General features: G+C 44.9%; 3 protein-coding genes across 10 annotated transcripts in view; 2 read left to right on the top strand and 1 right to left on the bottom strand.

Annotated features, from left to right (window-relative positions):
• Nucleotides 1-440: 440 nt before the first annotated feature.
• armc6 (armadillo repeat containing 6) lies at nucleotides 441-4,512 on the bottom strand. 3 transcript variants are annotated; one of them, XM_083690039.1, is made up of 8 exons: nucleotides 4,353-4,512; nucleotides 3,945-4,107; nucleotides 3,684-3,763; nucleotides 2,946-3,528; nucleotides 2,620-2,765; nucleotides 2,144-2,275; nucleotides 1,681-1,818; nucleotides 441-1,556 (listed from the first exon to the last, which is right to left on the bottom strand). In XM_083690039.1, the coding sequence occupies exons 2-8, from the start codon at nucleotides 4,063-4,065 to the stop codon at nucleotides 1,344-1,346; spliced, it is 1,413 nt and encodes a 470-aa protein (XP_083546165.1). In that variant the 5' UTR covers nucleotides 4,066-4,107; nucleotides 4,353-4,512; the 3' UTR covers nucleotides 441-1,343. The 3 variants fall into 3 exon arrangements, with proteins under 3 accessions (XP_083546165.1, XP_083546164.1, XP_083546166.1); XM_083690038.1 differs by having other exon boundaries at nucleotides 4,357-4,512; XM_083690040.1 differs by lacking the exon at nucleotides 4,353-4,512 and having other exon boundaries at nucleotides 3,945-4,169.
• A 371-nt stretch (nucleotides 4,513-4,883) lies between these two features.
• On the top strand, nucleotides 4,884-10,773 carry mau2 (MAU2 sister chromatid cohesion factor). The gene is made up of 19 exons (XM_083690035.1): nucleotides 4,884-5,173; nucleotides 5,499-5,516; nucleotides 5,727-5,792; nucleotides 6,202-6,297; nucleotides 6,494-6,588; nucleotides 6,816-6,843; nucleotides 7,030-7,185; nucleotides 7,528-7,674; nucleotides 7,895-7,985; nucleotides 8,080-8,183; nucleotides 8,274-8,351; nucleotides 8,643-8,708; nucleotides 8,842-8,958; nucleotides 9,077-9,126; nucleotides 9,267-9,344; nucleotides 9,543-9,654; nucleotides 9,756-9,846; nucleotides 10,202-10,329; nucleotides 10,649-10,773. Exons 1-19 carry the CDS (start codon nucleotides 4,940-4,942, stop codon nucleotides 10,721-10,723), a joined length of 1,830 nt encoding a protein of 609 aa, XP_083546161.1. The 5' UTR covers nucleotides 4,884-4,939; the 3' UTR covers nucleotides 10,724-10,773.
• Nucleotides 10,774-15,039: 4,266 nt separating this feature from the next.
• The window catches only part of LOC310818926 (transcriptional repressor p66-alpha-like), a 14,983-nt gene continuing 11,787 nt past the window's right edge, over nucleotides 15,040-18,235 (top strand). For 3 of the 6 annotated variants that reach the window (XM_083690031.1, XM_083690030.1, XM_083690029.1), the window contains exon 1: nucleotides 15,233-15,389. In XM_083690031.1, the coding sequence (XP_083546157.1) occupies nucleotides 15,340-15,389 (50 nt within the window). In that variant the 5' untranslated portion in view covers nucleotides 15,233-15,339. Of the gene's footprint in view, nucleotides 15,180-15,232; nucleotides 15,390-15,762; nucleotides 15,805-18,235 lie in introns of those variants that run through there. The other 3 variants (XM_083690032.1, XM_083690033.1, XM_083690034.1) reach the window with 3 other exon arrangements.

Raw genomic sequence — 18,235 nt, 5'->3', positions numbered from 1 at the left:
GCGAGTGCGAGGGGATTGTGGGAAATGAAGTCGGTGGGAGGTGGCGCATGCTTGGATAGGTCCGTTCAGGGGGCGTAAACACAAACAGAAAGCTTGCGGTGGGAATTTGAGTGTCCTCTGTGATCATGATGATTTCTAGGGGTTTCACGTCAACCTGCCTTTAGGACTTGGAGCACTGCAGTAGACATGGGATTGTGCGGTAAATGTATTTCGACACAATCCATCGTTCTATGTTTCCAAATCCTATAAAATGAGTAAATGTCACGAGTCCCATTCTACACTGCATATAGCTGACTCTAGTTGATGGAGCACAGCACAGTTGTAAGTGTTTCCTCTTGTTCTGAATAATTAAATTCGACATACTGTTCTGATACATTTTTGCATTCATTTGGACGAAAACACTTCTCGACTCAGTTTATGATTTTATTATGTTTTGGGACATGCATGCAGGTGATGTAAATGGCTCTCTGATGAAGAAAGAGTAGTGTGCATGAAGAGCATGTATCAGAAGTTTGAGCATCACACTGTAGCAGGAGATCAAACAAACTGAGAAAGAGAAAAACAGGAATGTTAAGCTCAAGTGCAGTTGAAATACTAAAGCCTTTAAATCCAACATGAGAATCAAAGGTCCAGCTTTGCAGACAGGACGAGGAGGACAAGCAAACGCCAGGTGAACATAGGACAGCACACAGCGAAGGGAATGCAACAAGCAGTTTGCATTCAAATAAGTACACTTCAAAATGAAGAAATAACTCTTTGTTACATTCAAGATTGAGATGTTTGCACAGTAAAAACATGAATGCCATCCAAAATAACAACTCCAACTTGTTACAAAACGTAATAAACAAACACACATATATATATATACACAGTCAATAATAACAATAGTAACATTAACCTGTAGCATCATTATTAGACCATACAACTCCGGATCACAGGCATACATCAGACATTTGGCCTGACTTGGTGTGTGATTGATTGACCAGATCAGCGGCTATGTTGGGGAGTGGTCTCCAATGCTGGTCCTGGAGAACACAGGCTTCCGTTCTAGCTAGCTAGCCAAACACCAACACATCCAGTTCAACTAATCAAGCTTCCAATGAGTAGATTATCAGGGTTTATTCAATGGGACGCAATCAGTTTAGAATATTACACATAGATTTCATGTCTGCTCACATTATCAGAACATTCTAAATATTTCATCTCTCTGAACACTCTCCCTGATGTTTCCGTGCTGGGCTAGACCCAAAGCCTACACACCAAGTAGCGCTCCAGAACCAGGATTAGCTACCCCCCACACACACACACACACACACACACACACACACACAGCCGCGAGGCCTTCAGTAGTTGATGCTGCCCTTCTTGCCCGTCCACAGCTCCCGGAGCTCCACCTGGCAGCCCAGGTCTCTGAGCGCTGCTCTACCCAGGTCGCCGCAGTCCTCGTGGGTGGCCAGCGCCTGGGTGATCAGGGCCTCTGCTCCCATCTCCAAGATGGGCTGGGTGAAGTTTTGCATGCGAGCCACCAAGTTCCTCAGCAGCATACAAGCTTGTTTCTGTACAGAGCCAAGAGAGAAATGGTCAATGTTCAAAAAGGAGGCAGACTAAAATGTTTTTTTTTGTTTTTATTTGATGAAACAGTTGGTACAGTAGGGATGTGATGACTTGAATCCTCATTACCTGTACATTGATGTTATCAGGATGCATCTTCATAGCCTGTAGGGTGGCCAGTACCGCCCCGTTCTCCATGATGACTTGGCAGTTTTTGGGTTTGCGCAGAGCGAGGACAGAGAGAGCAGCGCAGCCCTGATGACACACCTACAGGGGGGTGAGACCAGCACAACGTCAACACCAACACCAAGACCAGGACAATAACAGTTTTTTTTTCTAAATATGTTTTTTGGGCATTTCTGCTTTATTGGGATAGAGACAGTAGAGATTGACAGGAAGGATGGGTGAGAGAGAGGAGGGATGACATGCAAGATATGTCCAGGGTCAGAATCGAACCAGGAACCTTGCGATTACGTGGCATGCGCATTAGTGTGCTATGCCACCAAGCGCCCCCGACAACAACAGGTTCAATGGTAGAATTGTCCACAGCTTCAACAAAAGTATAACAACTTTGTCCGCACTCCACTCTTACCTGAGCATTGCTCATATGTCTGTCCATGGCGATGACAATGAGCTCCACCCCGCCTGCATTCACAACCGCGTCCTTCACGTCATCGTTTCCTGCTATGGCCCGGAGGGCACTCAGCACCTGCTTCACTAGGTCCTGCAAAGACAAGGACCAATGATTTAATAAGATAGATAGATAGATAGATAGATAGATAGATAGATATAGATAGGTACTTTATTGATTAAGGCGTTACAGCAGCTCGCATCACAAACAACAACAACAAAATAAAGTGAAAATAGAATAAAATAGACATCTGAAACATTATATACAGTAACAACAGTCCAGTGTATGACATTTAGCTGACACTTTTATCCAAAGCGACTTGCAGTGAGTGCATACATTTTTCAGTATATATGGTCCCAGCGGGAACTGAATAGACTGTCAATGCTTCAACTCGTAACTTCATCTGCATAGGCTCCTTCTCAGCATCAGTAACTTACCTGGGAATCAAAGCTGTCTGCCATCAGTGTCATCATGAACTTTAACCCTCCCAGGTCACAGATGTCCTGGCAGAACTCGTTCCTCACTGCCAGCTGAGAGAGAGTAGCGCACAACTCACTCAGGACTGGGGTGTTCTCAGGGTGGGCTGAGAGGGAGAAAGGAAATGGGTGAAAAATATATCAATATTATTAAGTACTAATTCTCTGAGGACAATGTCTCACTCCTCAAACCATAGTTATTGGTCCCAACATACAGCATATGATATTATCATCATAGATACGCTATCTAGACATCTGCCATAACCTCCTTTGGCTGCATGTCTTACCTTTGGCGGCCTCTATGAGGACTCTCAACCCGCCGTGTTCCAGAACGATCATCTTGGCGTGTTCGTGAGCCTGCCCAAACGGAACTCGGATGTCATCGTCAAAGGTCATGAACCTGAGAGCGGCGCAGGCCTCCTTGACCAGGTCGGCGTGTCCGGTGTGCCGCGAGATGGCGCCCGTCAGCAGCGGCAGCACTCCCGCCTTCACCAGATCCTGCCTGTTCTGCTCGTGCTTCAGACAACAGTGGCGCACCGTACGAATGGCCACACAAGTCACCACAGGGTCTGCCTGGTACGTGCCAAGGATCTTCAACAGGGTTTCCTGGCCCCCAGAGTCCAAAAGATCTGGCTGTCCATCTGTCAGTGCAGCCAGGGCAGAGAGAGAGGCCAAGAGAGCCTCCTGCTCCTCTTCTTCCAGAGTCTTTCTGCAGCAGGAGAGGATGATGGGGTAGGCATCTTTCTGAGCGGCCAGGTGTCTCTGGGCGAACCCTAGGGAGCACTGCTCTGTGAAGCGTTTCAGTTCCACAGTCATGTTAATGTCCGTGGAGCCAGAGGAGTCTTTTGCGATCTGAAGGGATTCCAGGGCCTACGGGTAGAAAACGGGCAGTGAATGCATCCTCGTGGTAGCGGAGGGAGTGAATTGTCCTACATTTATGTAAAGTACATTGAGATGTAATAAACGTATTTCGATTCATGATCTCTGCAGTCTTCGTTCATGCAGAACAGAAGACCAAGACCTACCTGCAGGACTTCATGCTCCTCTTGTTTGTCATCAGAGGCACCTTTCGGCACAGCTTTCACTATACAGCTGAGGTCTACTCCTGAACAATACAGAGGGAACATTAGTTGGATGTCAGTCATCAGGTAGCTGACACACTCCTCTCTCGATGGAGAGAAGGGGAGAGGTTGTCTATGAAACTTGGAATAGTGTATCTCAGCTACAGACATACAGTGCAGGTGAGTATGTAGGTTGTTGTTTTTTCACACAATCTGTAAGCCTACCTTGAGATTGAAACTGTTCAACTGCTTCTCTAAGGGCCTCATCAGCATCCATGTCGAACTCCTCGATGTTCTCCTGGACAACCGCATCAAAGGTCTGCTGTGTGATCCTGCGACAAGCCATGTCCACAACGTTCAGCTGCACTCCACAAAAAGGTTATCAAGTCTGAAAAGCAACAACGTAGATTAAGAATGGATGATGATACCAGCAACTGCTTGTGATGCAGAGCTAGCTAGCAAGTAAACAATCATTTAGCTACTGGTCAGTTAATATTGGCTAACTTATTATTTGCATTTATTCACACACTGTGAAAAACACTGTGACGAGCAAAACAAGATGTCAGCACTGAATTTTCTCCTTTGTTGATTTAAAAAATTATTGTTATTTGAAGCTTCAACAAATGTAATCACCTACCACCGCCCAGTGACTGTCTGTCTGCTGGCTACTGATAATGGACCAAGCCGAACTGAAGAGTCTACGCAACTATCGTAATAGTGTAGTGCTGCAAGTGTTCGCTACGCTGTTAAACTAACTTTCGTGAATGACAAAATGCGTACGTAGATCCAGCAAATAAACCATCTCGGTAGAGTTCGGTTCATATGACAACTATAGTTCCGCTTCACTTCCAAGTCCTATTAAATACCTAAATCACCCACGAAAGTGATTGTTTTCGATAATAGTAATATAGATGCATTTTTTTGTATTATGTCATATTTACGAATGATTTTATTTTGTATAAATAAAGACCCCAAAGAGATTAACTCAACGATACATGTCCTAATAAATTCGTTCTCGTTTCCGCTGAAGTCGCGCGGGGACTGATCACCTGCTGGCACCAGACCCAGGGTCAGTTCTACTTTGCCAAAATCTCGCCTGATATATCAGTAGGGAGACATTGCGACCGACCTTGAATCAGCGCTGGGGCCATAATCATTGCTGAACAGCGGCAGTCGACCGATAGCGGTGGTGATTGTTGTTGTTTTTGTTGTCCACAAAAATGGCGACAAGCGGAGAGGCCCCGGAATCTTGGTACCTGGCCCTGCTGGGCTTTGCAGAACATTTCCGCACCTCAAGTCCCCCGAAGATCCGTCTCTGCGTGCATTGTTTGCAGGCAGTGTTTCAGTTCAAGCCTCCACAAAGGGTCGAGGCCCGAACTCATCTTCAGCTGGGCTCGGTACTCTATCACCACACCAAGAACAGCGAACTCGCCCGGAGCCACTTGGAGAAAGCGGTAAGCATTCTCTTGGAAAGACCGTGGATGTGGGGAAAGGACGGCCGCAGCCAGACTAGGGACAAGCGCAAAGTGTTGCCAATCAGAAAAGTCAATAAATGGTTCATGCTAGTCCATAGCAAGCTACGTGTAATTTTCTGAGAATATACCTGAGGCAGTTTGGAAGTAACGCAGCTACTATAATGTGTAGCATGTAGGACAGCTAGGTAGCTATCCAGATTATGGATTAGAAGTTATTGAATAAGTATTCAACTGGATAATTGCACCATGAAGACATTCTCAGCTGATGATGAAACTAACCTTTCGTTTTATGCTTCTTTTCTAGTGGTTCATATCACAACAAGTATCCTTTTTCATAAGTGATTTCGTAAGTGATACTAACTGTACTGTTGTAAAGTGTGTGTGTGTGTGTGTGTGTGTGTGTGTGTGTGTGTGTGTGTGTGTGTGTGTTACTCGAAGGGCACCTTTCCTCCACGTATTCACCTTCACCTATGTATGATTTATTTTTGTTTTATTGTGTTGTAAACTGCATTTCCTTTACAAGTGATATCAGATCCCTCAATTTGAAGATGTCAAATTTGAGGCAGCAAGTCTCCTGTCAGAGCTCTATTGCCAACAGGTAAGTGTTGTTCTTATCTCTAGTGTGCAGTTCAAGAAAAGGCCAAAATGTCATCAGTTACTCTTGCACATAATGTTTACCATAGCACAAATCATTCAGGTCAACCAATTCAATGTAAAATGTCAAACTCATTTCACATTGATATGGTGAGGTCATCATAGACGTGTCAGAAATGATCTTGCCAGTAATTCTTGCATTGTTTTTTTCCTTCATTGAGCTGCTTTTGCATGTAAGTGAACTCTGAAACCGTAAGACAAAGTAGGATACGAGTAGGCTAGTTTGTTTAGCAAACATCCCTGATTCCACGTTTCATTTTATGAGATTGACTTGTTGTTGAGCCATTTAACCAACCAACCAAACAAACAATGAACCGATACTTATCCCTCGCTCTCTCTGTCTGTCTGTGAAGAATTTGGTTGATTCGGCGAAACCGTTACTGCGGAAGGCCATCCAGATCTCCCAGCAAACTCCTTATTGGCACTGCAGACTACTGTTTCAACTGGCGGTGAGGCAACATGACAGCCTTGGACCAACACAAGCTGCAAAACAAATACCTATGATGTAGAGAATGACTTATTCTGTCATCGAGGTTCAGAGAAATATCTATGCTCTCGTGAATCTGTTTGAATACATATTTACTTTGCTCATTGCTGGGTGGAAGTTGACGTTCTGTTCTGTTCTGTGTGTTTTCTCCCTTGTAGCAACTACACACACTGGAGAAGGATCTGGTGTCTGCGTGCGACCTCTTGGGGGTGGGGGCAGAGTACGCCAGAGTGGTGGGCTCGGAATACACCAGGTATTACATCAGCATCATCTGCCGTCCTCTCCCCTGTGAGAGAATACGAAACAACACAAGTATCTGATCCATGTAATGCTCATATCTTGTTGAGACGACATCATTGTTCTGATGATGTTTTGGCTTTGTCAGCTGATGTTACTGATGGCAAGTGTAATATTATCTTGGTCAGATGATGTTATGAATATCCTTGTTGTTGTTGTTGTTTTTTCCCCCTTCCTACACAGAGCTCTCTTTCTGTTGAGTAAAGGAATGGTGAGTTTGAGTCACTGTGCCAAAATGATTTATTTAAGTCATGTTCAGGTTTTATTGCATTATAGATACCCATTTCTCATGATTTGCATGCTTTAGACATTGCTTACCAAACTGTCTCATGCTTCAAAGTTTACCAATCGTTGCTCATCAAAGTGTGTGTGTGTGTGTGTGTGTGTGTCTTTACAGTTGCTGTTGATGGAGAGGAAGCTGGGGGAGGTGCATCCTCTGCTGACGCTGTGTGGGACGATCGTGGAGAACTGGCAGGGGAACCCCATCCAGAAGGAGTCTCTCAGGGTCTTCTTCCTGGTGCTGCAGGTCACACACTACCTGGACGCAGGACAGGTACGCACAGCCCACTCCTTTAGCAGAGGTCACAGTCGTCCACATAGACGCAGAACACCGCGGTTGTCCGGATGAATCAAGAATCCCTTCAGACTACAGAAAGTCAGGAATGCTATTTTCGATATCTGACTGAATCTATGACTAGCATTTATGTTACTGATGTAGTCACTCACTCAATCTCTATTTTGGCACTTGCGAAGACGGCAAATGTGACACTTTTGACAGCACACAGTCACATGTGGAATCAAGACTTTGTTGCTATCAGGTCAAATGAAGCATTGTCTAATGAAGGATGTGAAGTGAAAGAAGGGATGGCTACATCTGTTGGTTTCTTGGCTGCAGGTGAAGAGCGTGAAGCCGTGCCTGAAACAGCTGCAGCAGTGTATCCAGACCATCTCCACACTCCACGATGACGAGATCCTGCCCAGCAACCCAGCGGACCTCTTCCATTGGCTGCCCAAGGAGCACATGTGTGTGCTCGTCTACCTGGTGAGATCATACTGACGACTGACGCTCAGCTTTTGACCTTTTGACCTTCTCGGTCCAAGTTAAAATTGTCCTCCTCACTCAAAGGTGAAGATGTTGGATTAGAGGGTTTCATTTTAGTCTCCAGCGATGTTGCGTTTCTGGATTATTAGATACATCGTGAATGGGTTTCTGAATAAAGGTCAGTGACGAGCAACGTGTTGTTTTGTTTTCACTCCTGTAGGTGACAGTCATGCACTCCATGCAAGCGGGCTACCTGGAGAAGGCCCAGAAGTACACAGACAAAGCACTCATGCAGCTGGAGAAGCTGAAAAGTGAGTTAGACTTATCGGCTGTCTGTAAAACGTGTTCACCTCAGTCACTGTGAGTTGTGGTTCACATTGGTGTGTGTGTCTGTGTGTGTTTCAGTGCTGGACTCCAGTCCCATCCTCTCCTCATTCCAAGTTATCCTACTGGAGCACATCATCATGTGCCGACTGGTCACCGGGCACAAGGCGACGGCGCTACAAGAGGTTTGGAACCAGCTTTAGATATGGCTGTTGTTGTTGTTAGTGGTGGTGGTGGTGATGATGATGATGATGATGATTCTTCCTTGTGCTCAGATCTCTCAGTTGTGCCAGCTGTGTCAGCAGTCTCCCAGGTTATTCACCAACCACGCAGCCCAGCTTCACACTCTGCTCGTGAGTCCATCTTCCTCTTTATCACACACACACACACACACTGCTGAGACACACACACACACACACACTGCTGAGACACACACACACACACACTGCTGAGACACACACATGCTGCTGAGACACACACACACACACACACACACACACACTCACTTCTGAGAGTAATACCTCTTTCTCTCTCTGGCCTACACACACACTCACGAGATCTTTTATCTTTTCATCTAAAATGGCACATCAAACGTTGGTTCAGATCCTCCATATTGTGCTGACAGCGTTTCTGCTGTATTCCAGGGTTTGTACTGCATCTCAGTCAACTGCATGGACAACGCTGAGGCTCAGTTCACTACGGCACTACGGGTGAGTCTTTGCTCTACGGTCGATCACGCCGACTTTCATCCAAAGCGGCCATACCGGACTCATTGTATTAACGCGGTGTGAATCGGCGCTGAATCCGAAGCAGAGTAATGAGACTTGCGTGGCTTCCGTACAGGTGATGGAGCTCACCAACATCTCCGTCTCTCAGCTGAGTTCACACCAGGAGCTGTGGACCTTCATCGTGACCAACCTGGCCAGCGTCTACATCAGGGAGGGCAACAGGCACCAGGAGGTCAGAGGGCGTCGGGGGCGCATTCAGGATCGTAGGGTTGACCGCATGTTACGGTTGCGAATGTGAATGTGTATTTTGATCTAATTCTCCTTTTTTTTTTTTCCTCCCCCATTGACAGCTTTATAGCCTCTTGGAAAGGATAAACCCAGACCATAACTTTCCTGTCAGGTAAGATAACCGTTCGTCACGATCTTTACACATTGCACTCCTTGAAGTTTGTTGAGGAACACAGTGGTATGTTTTGCGAAATGCACATTATTAGATGAATGATGGTTCGTGTAAAGTGTGGGATTGTGTGATTCCTCCAGCTCCCATTGCCTGCGAGCAGCAGCCTTCTACATCAGAGGACTCCTCTCCTTCTTCCAGGGCCGCTACAACGAGGCCAAGTGAGTACAGGTTACACCCCCTCAGCCGACGCTCAAGAAAGCTTTTATTTTTTTATTTTATTTTTTTATAAATGTGTATATATATATCAGAATAATGCACAACAGTGAACCCTAAAGTTTACTGTTCGGTGCACAGTCAGCACCTCTTTGGGGTGGAAAAAACTGTAATCCTGTGTGTGTGTGTGTGTGTGTGTGTAGGAGGTTCCTGAGGGAGACTCTGAAGATGTCCAATGCCGAGGACCTCAACAGGCTGACGGCCTGCTCTTTGGTCCTACTGGGTCACATCTTCTTTGTGCTGGGGAACCACAGGGTAAGAACACAGCAGGACACCCCTTAATATGTCTCACTGAATCAACACCCATGCCAAGGTGTGATAATTGACCCGTGCCTCTGGTGTGATGTGTCCCCCAGGAGAGTAACAACATGGTGGTCCCAGCCATGCAGCTGGCCAGCAAGATCCCCGACATGTCGGTCCAGCTCTGGTCCTCAGCTCTGCTCAAGGGTAAGACAACACCTGTTACTATAAGCTCACACATGACCCGGAGAGTCTAAAGGGACGAAATAAACACGGTGAATCAACGGGAGGTTTGGTATAATCTGAGTTTTGTCCCAAGTTAGGATTCTGCCCCTGAGCAAGCGTGTGTGTGTGTGTGTGTATAAGTGAGAGAGTGAGTGTGTGTGTGTGTGTGTGTGTGTGTGTGTGTGTGTGTGTGTGTGTGTGTGTGTGTGTGTGTGTGTGTGTGTGTGTGTGGACGTGTGTGTACGTGTGCGTGCCATTTTGTGGTATGTGGTTTTTTTTATACGTTTCGCGTCAGCAGCACCTCACTCAACAGGACGCGTGTTGTTTGTTGGTCTAGATCTGAACAAGGCGTGTGGGAACACGATAGACGCCCACGAGGCGGCTCAGATGCACCAGAACTTCTCCCAGCAGCTCCTCCAGGACCACATCGCCGCCTGCAGCCTGCCGGAGCACAACCTCATCAGTGTAAGAACCCTTCAGCCGATACAATCAGCCAGTCAATCAGCCAATGTATTCACCATCCTGTCACAGTCTCCTTGAACGTCAGCATCAGAGCTCACAGACGTGCTTTTGAACACAATAGACACACACATGACCTCTTTCTCTCCTTTACACAGACACACTCACTAGATCTTTGGTCATAAGGCCCACATAATGAAGATGTCCTAGCTAGAACAATGACCCTCCCTCAACTGACTTAATATTGTCATGACTGTGACACAGTGCTAGTCCTGAGAGAGGACATTGTTGATTCCTGTGTTTCCTGTGTTGTGTGGTGTTGCAGTGGACAGATGGGCCTCCTCCGGTGCAGTTCCAAGCCCAGAACGGACCCACCACCAGCCTGGCCAGCCTGCTCTGAGAACCGCCCAGACCAGGAGAGGGGGATGGAGGGAGAGAAAGAGGGAGGGAATGTTAGAAGGGGAGGGGGGTGGGTGGGTAGGAAGGGTAGAGAGAGAGAGAGAGACAGGGAGGGATGGTTGGTTGGTTGGTTGGTGGGAGGGAGATAAAGCGAAAGAGAGAAAGTCGCTCTTGGGCTAACAGCCTGGTTGCCTGTCTGCTTCAGTGTTAGCCAGCTTCATCATCGCTGTTACCAAGCCAACCAACAGAGCCAGCCAACGGCCATACAGAAAACTACCTAGGCTCCATTTTTTTTTATATAGACCTTAACTTATTGTTGTTTTTCATGGTAGGGTTTTTAGTGGGAAGGTGGGATGGGATTGCAAGGAGGTGTAGAATATCATTCAGGCTTATTCACTGAGGTGAAAAAAGAGTGAGACTCAGATGGGTACAGAGAGAGGGTAGAAGAACTGGTCTCACACCTACCTCAGAGAGACGACCCCATATTTGCAGGAATAGTCATGTGATCTGTTCACTGTGGTCAAGTAGATGTAAACCAGAGAAGAGGATTTGATCTGTGAAACAGGAGCAGCAAAAGAGTAAAAATCTGTTTTTCCAGGTTTACCATGTTGTCAAGTCCCAAACAGCGGTCCTACAGTGGGCAGTAAAGTTAGGAAGGCTAGATGAGAGAGATACCTGCTGGGTCTCTGGACATGAAACTTCTTTTTGATTATCCATAACCATGTGCTGGCATGTCATTTAAAATTGTTTGCATTGGGGTGTTTTGGGGGCAAATGCAGCTGCTATATATTTAGCTCAAAAAACGGTCATATTTTTTAGTTTGGACGGTTTTATCAAATTTATGTTCCGAAAAACATTTGTTTTTAAAATGGCTGCCTCTTTCTTCCATACTTATTATTCATATTATTATTGGCTTCTTCGTGTAGACTTCAGATCAATGATGCATCATTTGGATTTTGGTGTTGTTGTTTTTTACTCAACAGCCATTTGATTGACAGTGTCTTTTTCAACGCCTTTTAATGGAATAGCTGTGCAAAACAGATGATGCTTGAGGAATCACAATGTTTTGGGCTTTCCTTAAAACGTAAGTACCTTATGTACCCGACACAGCCAGAAGGGGGCACACTTGAGTTGTATTTGAGCAACCTGTGGGTGTGATGGCAGGAAAATGCTTATTATTTTACAAAACCATTTTTAACGATTTTACCCCTATCCGATCTATCGCCAACTTTTCCGGGAGTACTACCATTCTTATTCATTATGTTCTTCTATTTCAATGACATTGTATTTTTTTGTATGGTGTATCACAATGCAGACTCTTATTCTAACGTCTAACGGCTGTATAAACCACGTTAGAATGATACCTATGTGTTGCAAATATTTACCTCCTTTATTTTTAACAAATGAATCCATTTATTAGATTTTGTAAAGTTCGACTATTTATATACCACGGTTGACAATATTATATCTTAATATCACTTTTTGGGTTTTCTTTTTGCAGATACTTTTTTGTATATTGCGGAAAATGTAAACATTTTGTGACTTTTTTTCCTCAATGTATATTTTAACATTTCTTATGAATAATGATTTAAACATGCAAATGCAAGGTTTGAGGAGTTGTGACACAAATGCTAGAGCTAAGACAGCCTTACATTTCTGATCATTTGCAAGTCTGTGTTATAATATGGGGTTATAATAGTTTGGTTACTGCCATGCTCCTTAAGGTATTTTTGAATGCTGGTGTTGTGTTTTTAAAAGACTCTTTTCCTCCAAAACATTATCAAGAACATTTTCAAATAAAAATTTGAAAGGAAATTGTGTGTTGTCTATTGAATCGAGCAACTTGTGTATTGAGTTTAGTACGAAATATAGTGAGTTCTGAGATAAGAGAAATCTGTATCACTCTGCATGTCTTGAGTGATATCTTTTGGCCAACATGCTATTCCACCCATGCCACACTCACCTTCAACCCCATTATGTGAGAATTGGTTATGTAACTATTTATATACCAATCTTCACATTCTTCCCTTCATCATATGTGGCAACAGATGAGTTGAGATGGCTGATGAGGAGTGCCAGGCAATAGTCATCATATTGCCATCCACCCTCAGTTTAAAATAAAACATTTCTAATCACAATGTGTGTCCTTTCAGCATTGAAGATGGCATTAACCTTGATGCAAGAACCATACAATCTGAAGTAATTGTCATATCTTGATTTTTAATTAATTTTGAGAAGAGCTGCCTTGAAACCTCAACATTGTAATGGCAGGAGTGACTATGGGGCTTTGCACACTACAGGGCCGACCCTAACAATACTATGCTGCCTTGTATATTTTCCTTTCACATTGTCCATTCCAGGACTGTTTCAGTAACTGTGGTGGATGTGTAACCAGGCCAGCTCAGTACAGCTCAGCCCAGTTTGGCCATGATTTATTAACCATTTAAATCTGAAAATTGAGAAGAGAAAGGGAAACCAAATCAATCCAAACACAGAGTGATTGTGTTTATAATAAGATGCTGATTCTTCATTTGCCATACCACAGGGACATAAGACAGTCTGAGAGTTTTCCTGTAGGTACTGATCTAGGATCAGCACAACCTCACTGAATCCTAACCCTTGCCACTAGGGGGGGATTGTAAAACTGACTTTGGATCAGCATTTATGGGCAAAATCACCCCAATCACCCCAGGCTGTGCCTCCCAAATGAAAAGGAAAAAGTTCCAGTATACACCACCTTTACTGCCCTCCTTAACCTGTCTCCTCAAATGTAATTAAGGACAATTATTACTCACTTATGGTTTTGAGAGAGACGGAGCGAGAAAGAGCGAGAGAGGGGGGGGGGAGGGAGGGAGAGAGAGCCTTGTCTCAGACACTGTGATGTTAACTACTGATGCTTATTAGGTAATAGGTGTCTCAGAAGCAGCTGAGAGGAGGCCCTAGTCACTTCCTGCCAAATAGTGGGCCTGATGGTGAGTGCGACGGCCACTTCCTGCATTGTTACAGTACTTAATGGGGATTAAGTTGAAGCTGTCATGTTGTTACTGGCGGCCATTACCTCATGCAGGGAGAGAGAGGGAACAGAAGCTAGAGACCGTGACCAGACACACAGTGAAGCGCTGTGTATGAATCTGACGTTGGGATGTGGTTCTTTGTTCCTCTTGATTCATTCATTCTATAGTGATTCATGAATATTTAGCAGAGATCATTTAGAATGTTACTTCTTTCAAATATATATATATATATACATAAAAAAGCATACCAAAGATGGTGGGTTATTTTTTTTTCCAAACATCTTACTCTCTATAGCCTAAATACAGAAGAAAATAGGCTCTCACCCAGAGCCACTTTGAGTCAGTGAAAAGGACAGGGCAGAGGTATACAGTTACCACAGACAGAACACTGAAGTGCAGTACATAGGGGAGCGATAGTCATTCAATTGTATATTTAAATGAACATTTTCTGAATTTAAAGTATTTTGGTCTGATAATTGCAGGGAGGAGGGTTGACAGGCAGCGGTAGTGGAGCCCAAAATGATGAAAGCTCAACTTCTATGGGAGCAGAGCAGAGCATTCTGGCATAAGAGCCAGGTGAAGGAATGTTCATTATCTGATTAACAATTGTAGACCAGGACCTTAATCTGATGCCAGAAGTGAGCCGGTATCAAGATGAGTAGAGGCGGATGATATGAAAGTGAAACTTTCGGCAGAAGATCAGACTTCACAGCAGCATTCAGGGACCCTTTGTGTTTGTGGGGAAGAACAGCAGGACAAACAAGCTGACAAAGCATTCAAGGTTCAAGCATTTTGAGTACATAACCCGCTCTATCACTAACCCCTCACCTCCCCAGCCCTGGATTCTTTGTATACCTATCTCTCAAACATGGGACATAGCAGGTTAGGCAAGCTGTGAGCATATCAAAAACATGAAGGTGGTCGGGTGAGGTGTTTGATCATCCTCATAGGCAATCATCATGACCTTAACAAAGTAAAGTGACCCTGCTCTGTCCATCCCTGAGCATGGTGATGATAGTGCCCTGCTCTTGAGGCTACTTTCGTGAACACTGATTTGGGGTCAGTGCCTTGTCTCAGTCCCTCACCATCACCGTCATAAGCTACACATCATCTGACTCTGGAACAGTTGTTATAGGCAAGAACCAACCACTGGACCCCAGGGCCCCTGGCATGGTCATGTCGCTTTGCTCCTTGGTGGTCAGTGTGGCATGATGTACACTTGGTCCCCCCTTGAGTGTTGAAGCGCGCATGCCCACTGCGGTGACGCCGCGGCTCCATGTGTGTGTTGAGGCGCATTATTTGGCAACAGAAGCGGCAGCGGGGAGGGCCGAAAAAATAGGGTATCCCCTGGATTTTTTAAAAAGCAACGAATTATCGGATACAGTTGTCGCCCAAAACACCTCGGACGACCCGCCGCTAACGGACCAGAGTCGAATCAACCGAGTAAGTTGATAGAGGTGTAATGGAAGTTTTTTTAGGAAGTGGATTGAGGGAAGCCTTTTATTCGGACTTGTCGCGAGCCAGCTCTTCCTCCACCTATCTGTGACGATAGAGGAGCTGATGGGCTGTTGAAAAGTAACACTTCTCCGCAGAGCAAAAAGCTATGGTTTGGTACAGGGAGGAGGGTTCATGTGCTGGAAGTCACATCATTAGGTATTATTCTTATGTCTACGCGTAACTTTGCCGAGTTTTTGTCATTTGGGTCCTGTCATTACGCGACGGGGTCGACCGAGTCTATCGTTTCTGTCTCGTCAATATCCGTGGAGTTGGAATTCTTTTAGCCCGTCCAAGCAGCACTTGACTTGGCAAGCCGAGCTAGCTTATTGACAACCGCTACAGCTGGCCAGCTAAGCTAGCTCAGACGTTTGCATCCTCCTCGGATCATTAGAAAAAACGATCTAATTGTTGATTTAAGAAATGCATAGAGTGACGTGCTGTAGTCTTTATAATAATCCAAGTTTAAATTTTCCGCTGTTCCGCCAGTCTCTCCCCGAACGATAGCAAGCTAGCCCCCCGATCCTTGATCGGCTTGAACGGATGTTTGAGCTACCTGATTGTCGTTATTTTGGTAAACAAACAAAAAAAAGTTGCCATACCCAGTTGGTTGTTAGCTATTTGTTTTGATATTGAAATGCAGCACTAACATTTGGTTTCGAGTGTGTCCTGTGTGTGTGTGTCGTTACCTACTTGGTGATCACAGGTAACGTTAGCTAATGATGAACTGCGATAATTATATTTATTTCATGTCGGGTGAATATATGCATGTTATTTTCTCTACATTTAAGTGGTTTATGAGAGTGAAAGCCGGCTAGCGCATCCAGCGTGGGTTGGATTTTGGGGTGAGTTTGGATGATCGGAATTTTTATGGTCTTATGGGGGGGGTGGGGGGGTTCGATGGTGGCGTAATGGTGGACAGTGTTTGTGCCTTGGTTTGAGCGTGGCACTTAACCCTAGCCTGCCAGTGTTCTACTGTAGAGTCCCTGGTAGTCTTCCTACTTCTGTGACGACCGTGGTCTTCCTCCTCTTAAAGCTGAACACACACACATTCACACACACACACACCAGTGCTGTGCCCTGCGAACTAGACAGAGCAAGAGCATGCATACAGACAGTAGAATCAGTTGGGATGCAGTTGTTGTTACAATCCAATTGACTGAACTCTCCTGTCAAGGACAGTTACCTTTCCTATTTGGTGTCAGTTGACTGTGCCTCACAGAATAAGAAAAAAAAAGAAGCATCACAATTATTTATCTGCCCATCCAACATTTGCCAAGTGCTTGTTATGTAATGTAATGCATCATTCTCTGTTCTGTGAACCGGAGTATGCTGCCCTTGCAGTGTGTTTCATTCTTTTTTTAGTCATTTTTGCTCAATTGAGTTCTCTTTGCCCCTGGTTTTTCTTGTTGTTCTCTGTTATGTTGTTTGGGCAAAACCTTACTTTGAAATTGGAGGTCAACAAAAAAACTTTTCTGGAATCTTGTTGGTGTTCCTATGCAAGCTACTCATCTACTGTGGTAATAATTAGCTGTCTTGACCTCAGGACATGAAATACTATAAGTATGGCCAACAGCTGATCATTAAAACAGTTATGGTGTCAGCAAAGTATGAGAGCCAAACCCCATGTTGTTGTTTTCTGTAGCCTAGGTTTGATGTAGGCTAATCAATAATTCCCCCCAGTGTTTCTATTTCTTTTCATGAGCCGTAATGACCAGTTTAGTCACTGAAGTCTTCCTTATTGTTTGAATGTAAAAGTGGCTCGAGGTAGGCCTAGATTGTAGGATGCTGTGCCTGTTCTAGAGGTTATTCCTTTGGCTCTTGTTGGGGTTCTGGAATGAACAACCAGTTGTTCATCAGAACAAAGGCTTTGGAGGGTCTTTGCAATGTGACAACATGTCACATGGTTGCATTGATAAGCAACCAACGGGGGGGCTTCCTTAGTCAAAAGGACCTCATAGGTGTCCTCAAACTGCCAGTGAGAAATTCTGGGCACCACAGAGCAGGTTTACGTTGCGAGAACAACCAAAGGTCAGTTTTGCCTTTTCCCCAAGGATTGAGGGAGTGGTACACTGATCGTAGAAGAGAAACTTGTACATGTACTGTCTGACTACATTATAATGTTGAGTTTTGACGGAGACTTTAATGTTGGCCTTTCCCAACCCTTTGTGAATGCATTCCAAGCGCTCACTTTGCAAGGTTGAGCAACAGGTCCAAGCTGCTCAGTCCTGTTTATTTCCAGGAAGGCTACTTGCCCACATCAAGTAAACACCATTGAAATGCACAGTTCTCGAAATCTCATCCCCCAGGGATGAAGTTGAGAACGTCTGAGTCAAATACTGAAGAAGAAGCTCATTGAAATACTGCTTGTTTAGGCTGCTCACTCTCTGTTTTCCTTCACCGTCAGTTTTCTGTCAGACAAACAATTGGAGGTTGGGGTTAAACAGACCTGCAGTTCCAGAAGTGACTTTTGGCTCTTTGTAGGACATCTCATGGCTCTGGCCCCACACTGTCATAGCCACAGATAAGCCCCCGGAAGATCTGCCACTCAAACTAATTGCTTAAAACCCAATCTCAGCCGATTAGTTAGTTCGCAGACAGGGTTATTAAGACTCTGTCTGTCTGTCTGTCTGTGAGTCCCTCAGCCTACCCGTCATCTTCATAGTGTGAATAATAGTATAGGATAAGCCCCTATATGCTGACTGGAGCTGTTGCATTAGTTCTAAATCCACAAATATGCCATTGGCTCAGCTTGAAATTCTGCACTGCAGAAATATCTGTCTTCTTCTCACCAGGGTAAAGGTCTATTAGTGAGTAAACAGCAGGCTGAAGACTGGTGCTGCAGCTACTGTACGTGCAGCAGAGAAGTGATTACTCAGTCTGTTTGTGCCGAATAGGATCCACAGAGCGGTGTGTCTGGGCTGGACACTGACATACAGCAGAGATGGGATATTTCTTTTTTTTTCCCCTGATTTGATCAGAAGTGTGGAGTAAACAGGAACAAT

The sequence above is a fragment of the Argentina silus genome (genome assembly GCF_951799395.1).
Source record: "Argentina silus genome assembly, chromosome: 18".
In the NCBI taxonomy this organism is placed as follows: domain Eukaryota; kingdom Metazoa; phylum Chordata; class Actinopteri; order Argentiniformes; family Argentinidae; genus Argentina; species Argentina silus.
This window is presented reverse-complemented; position numbering and strand designations above follow the sequence as displayed.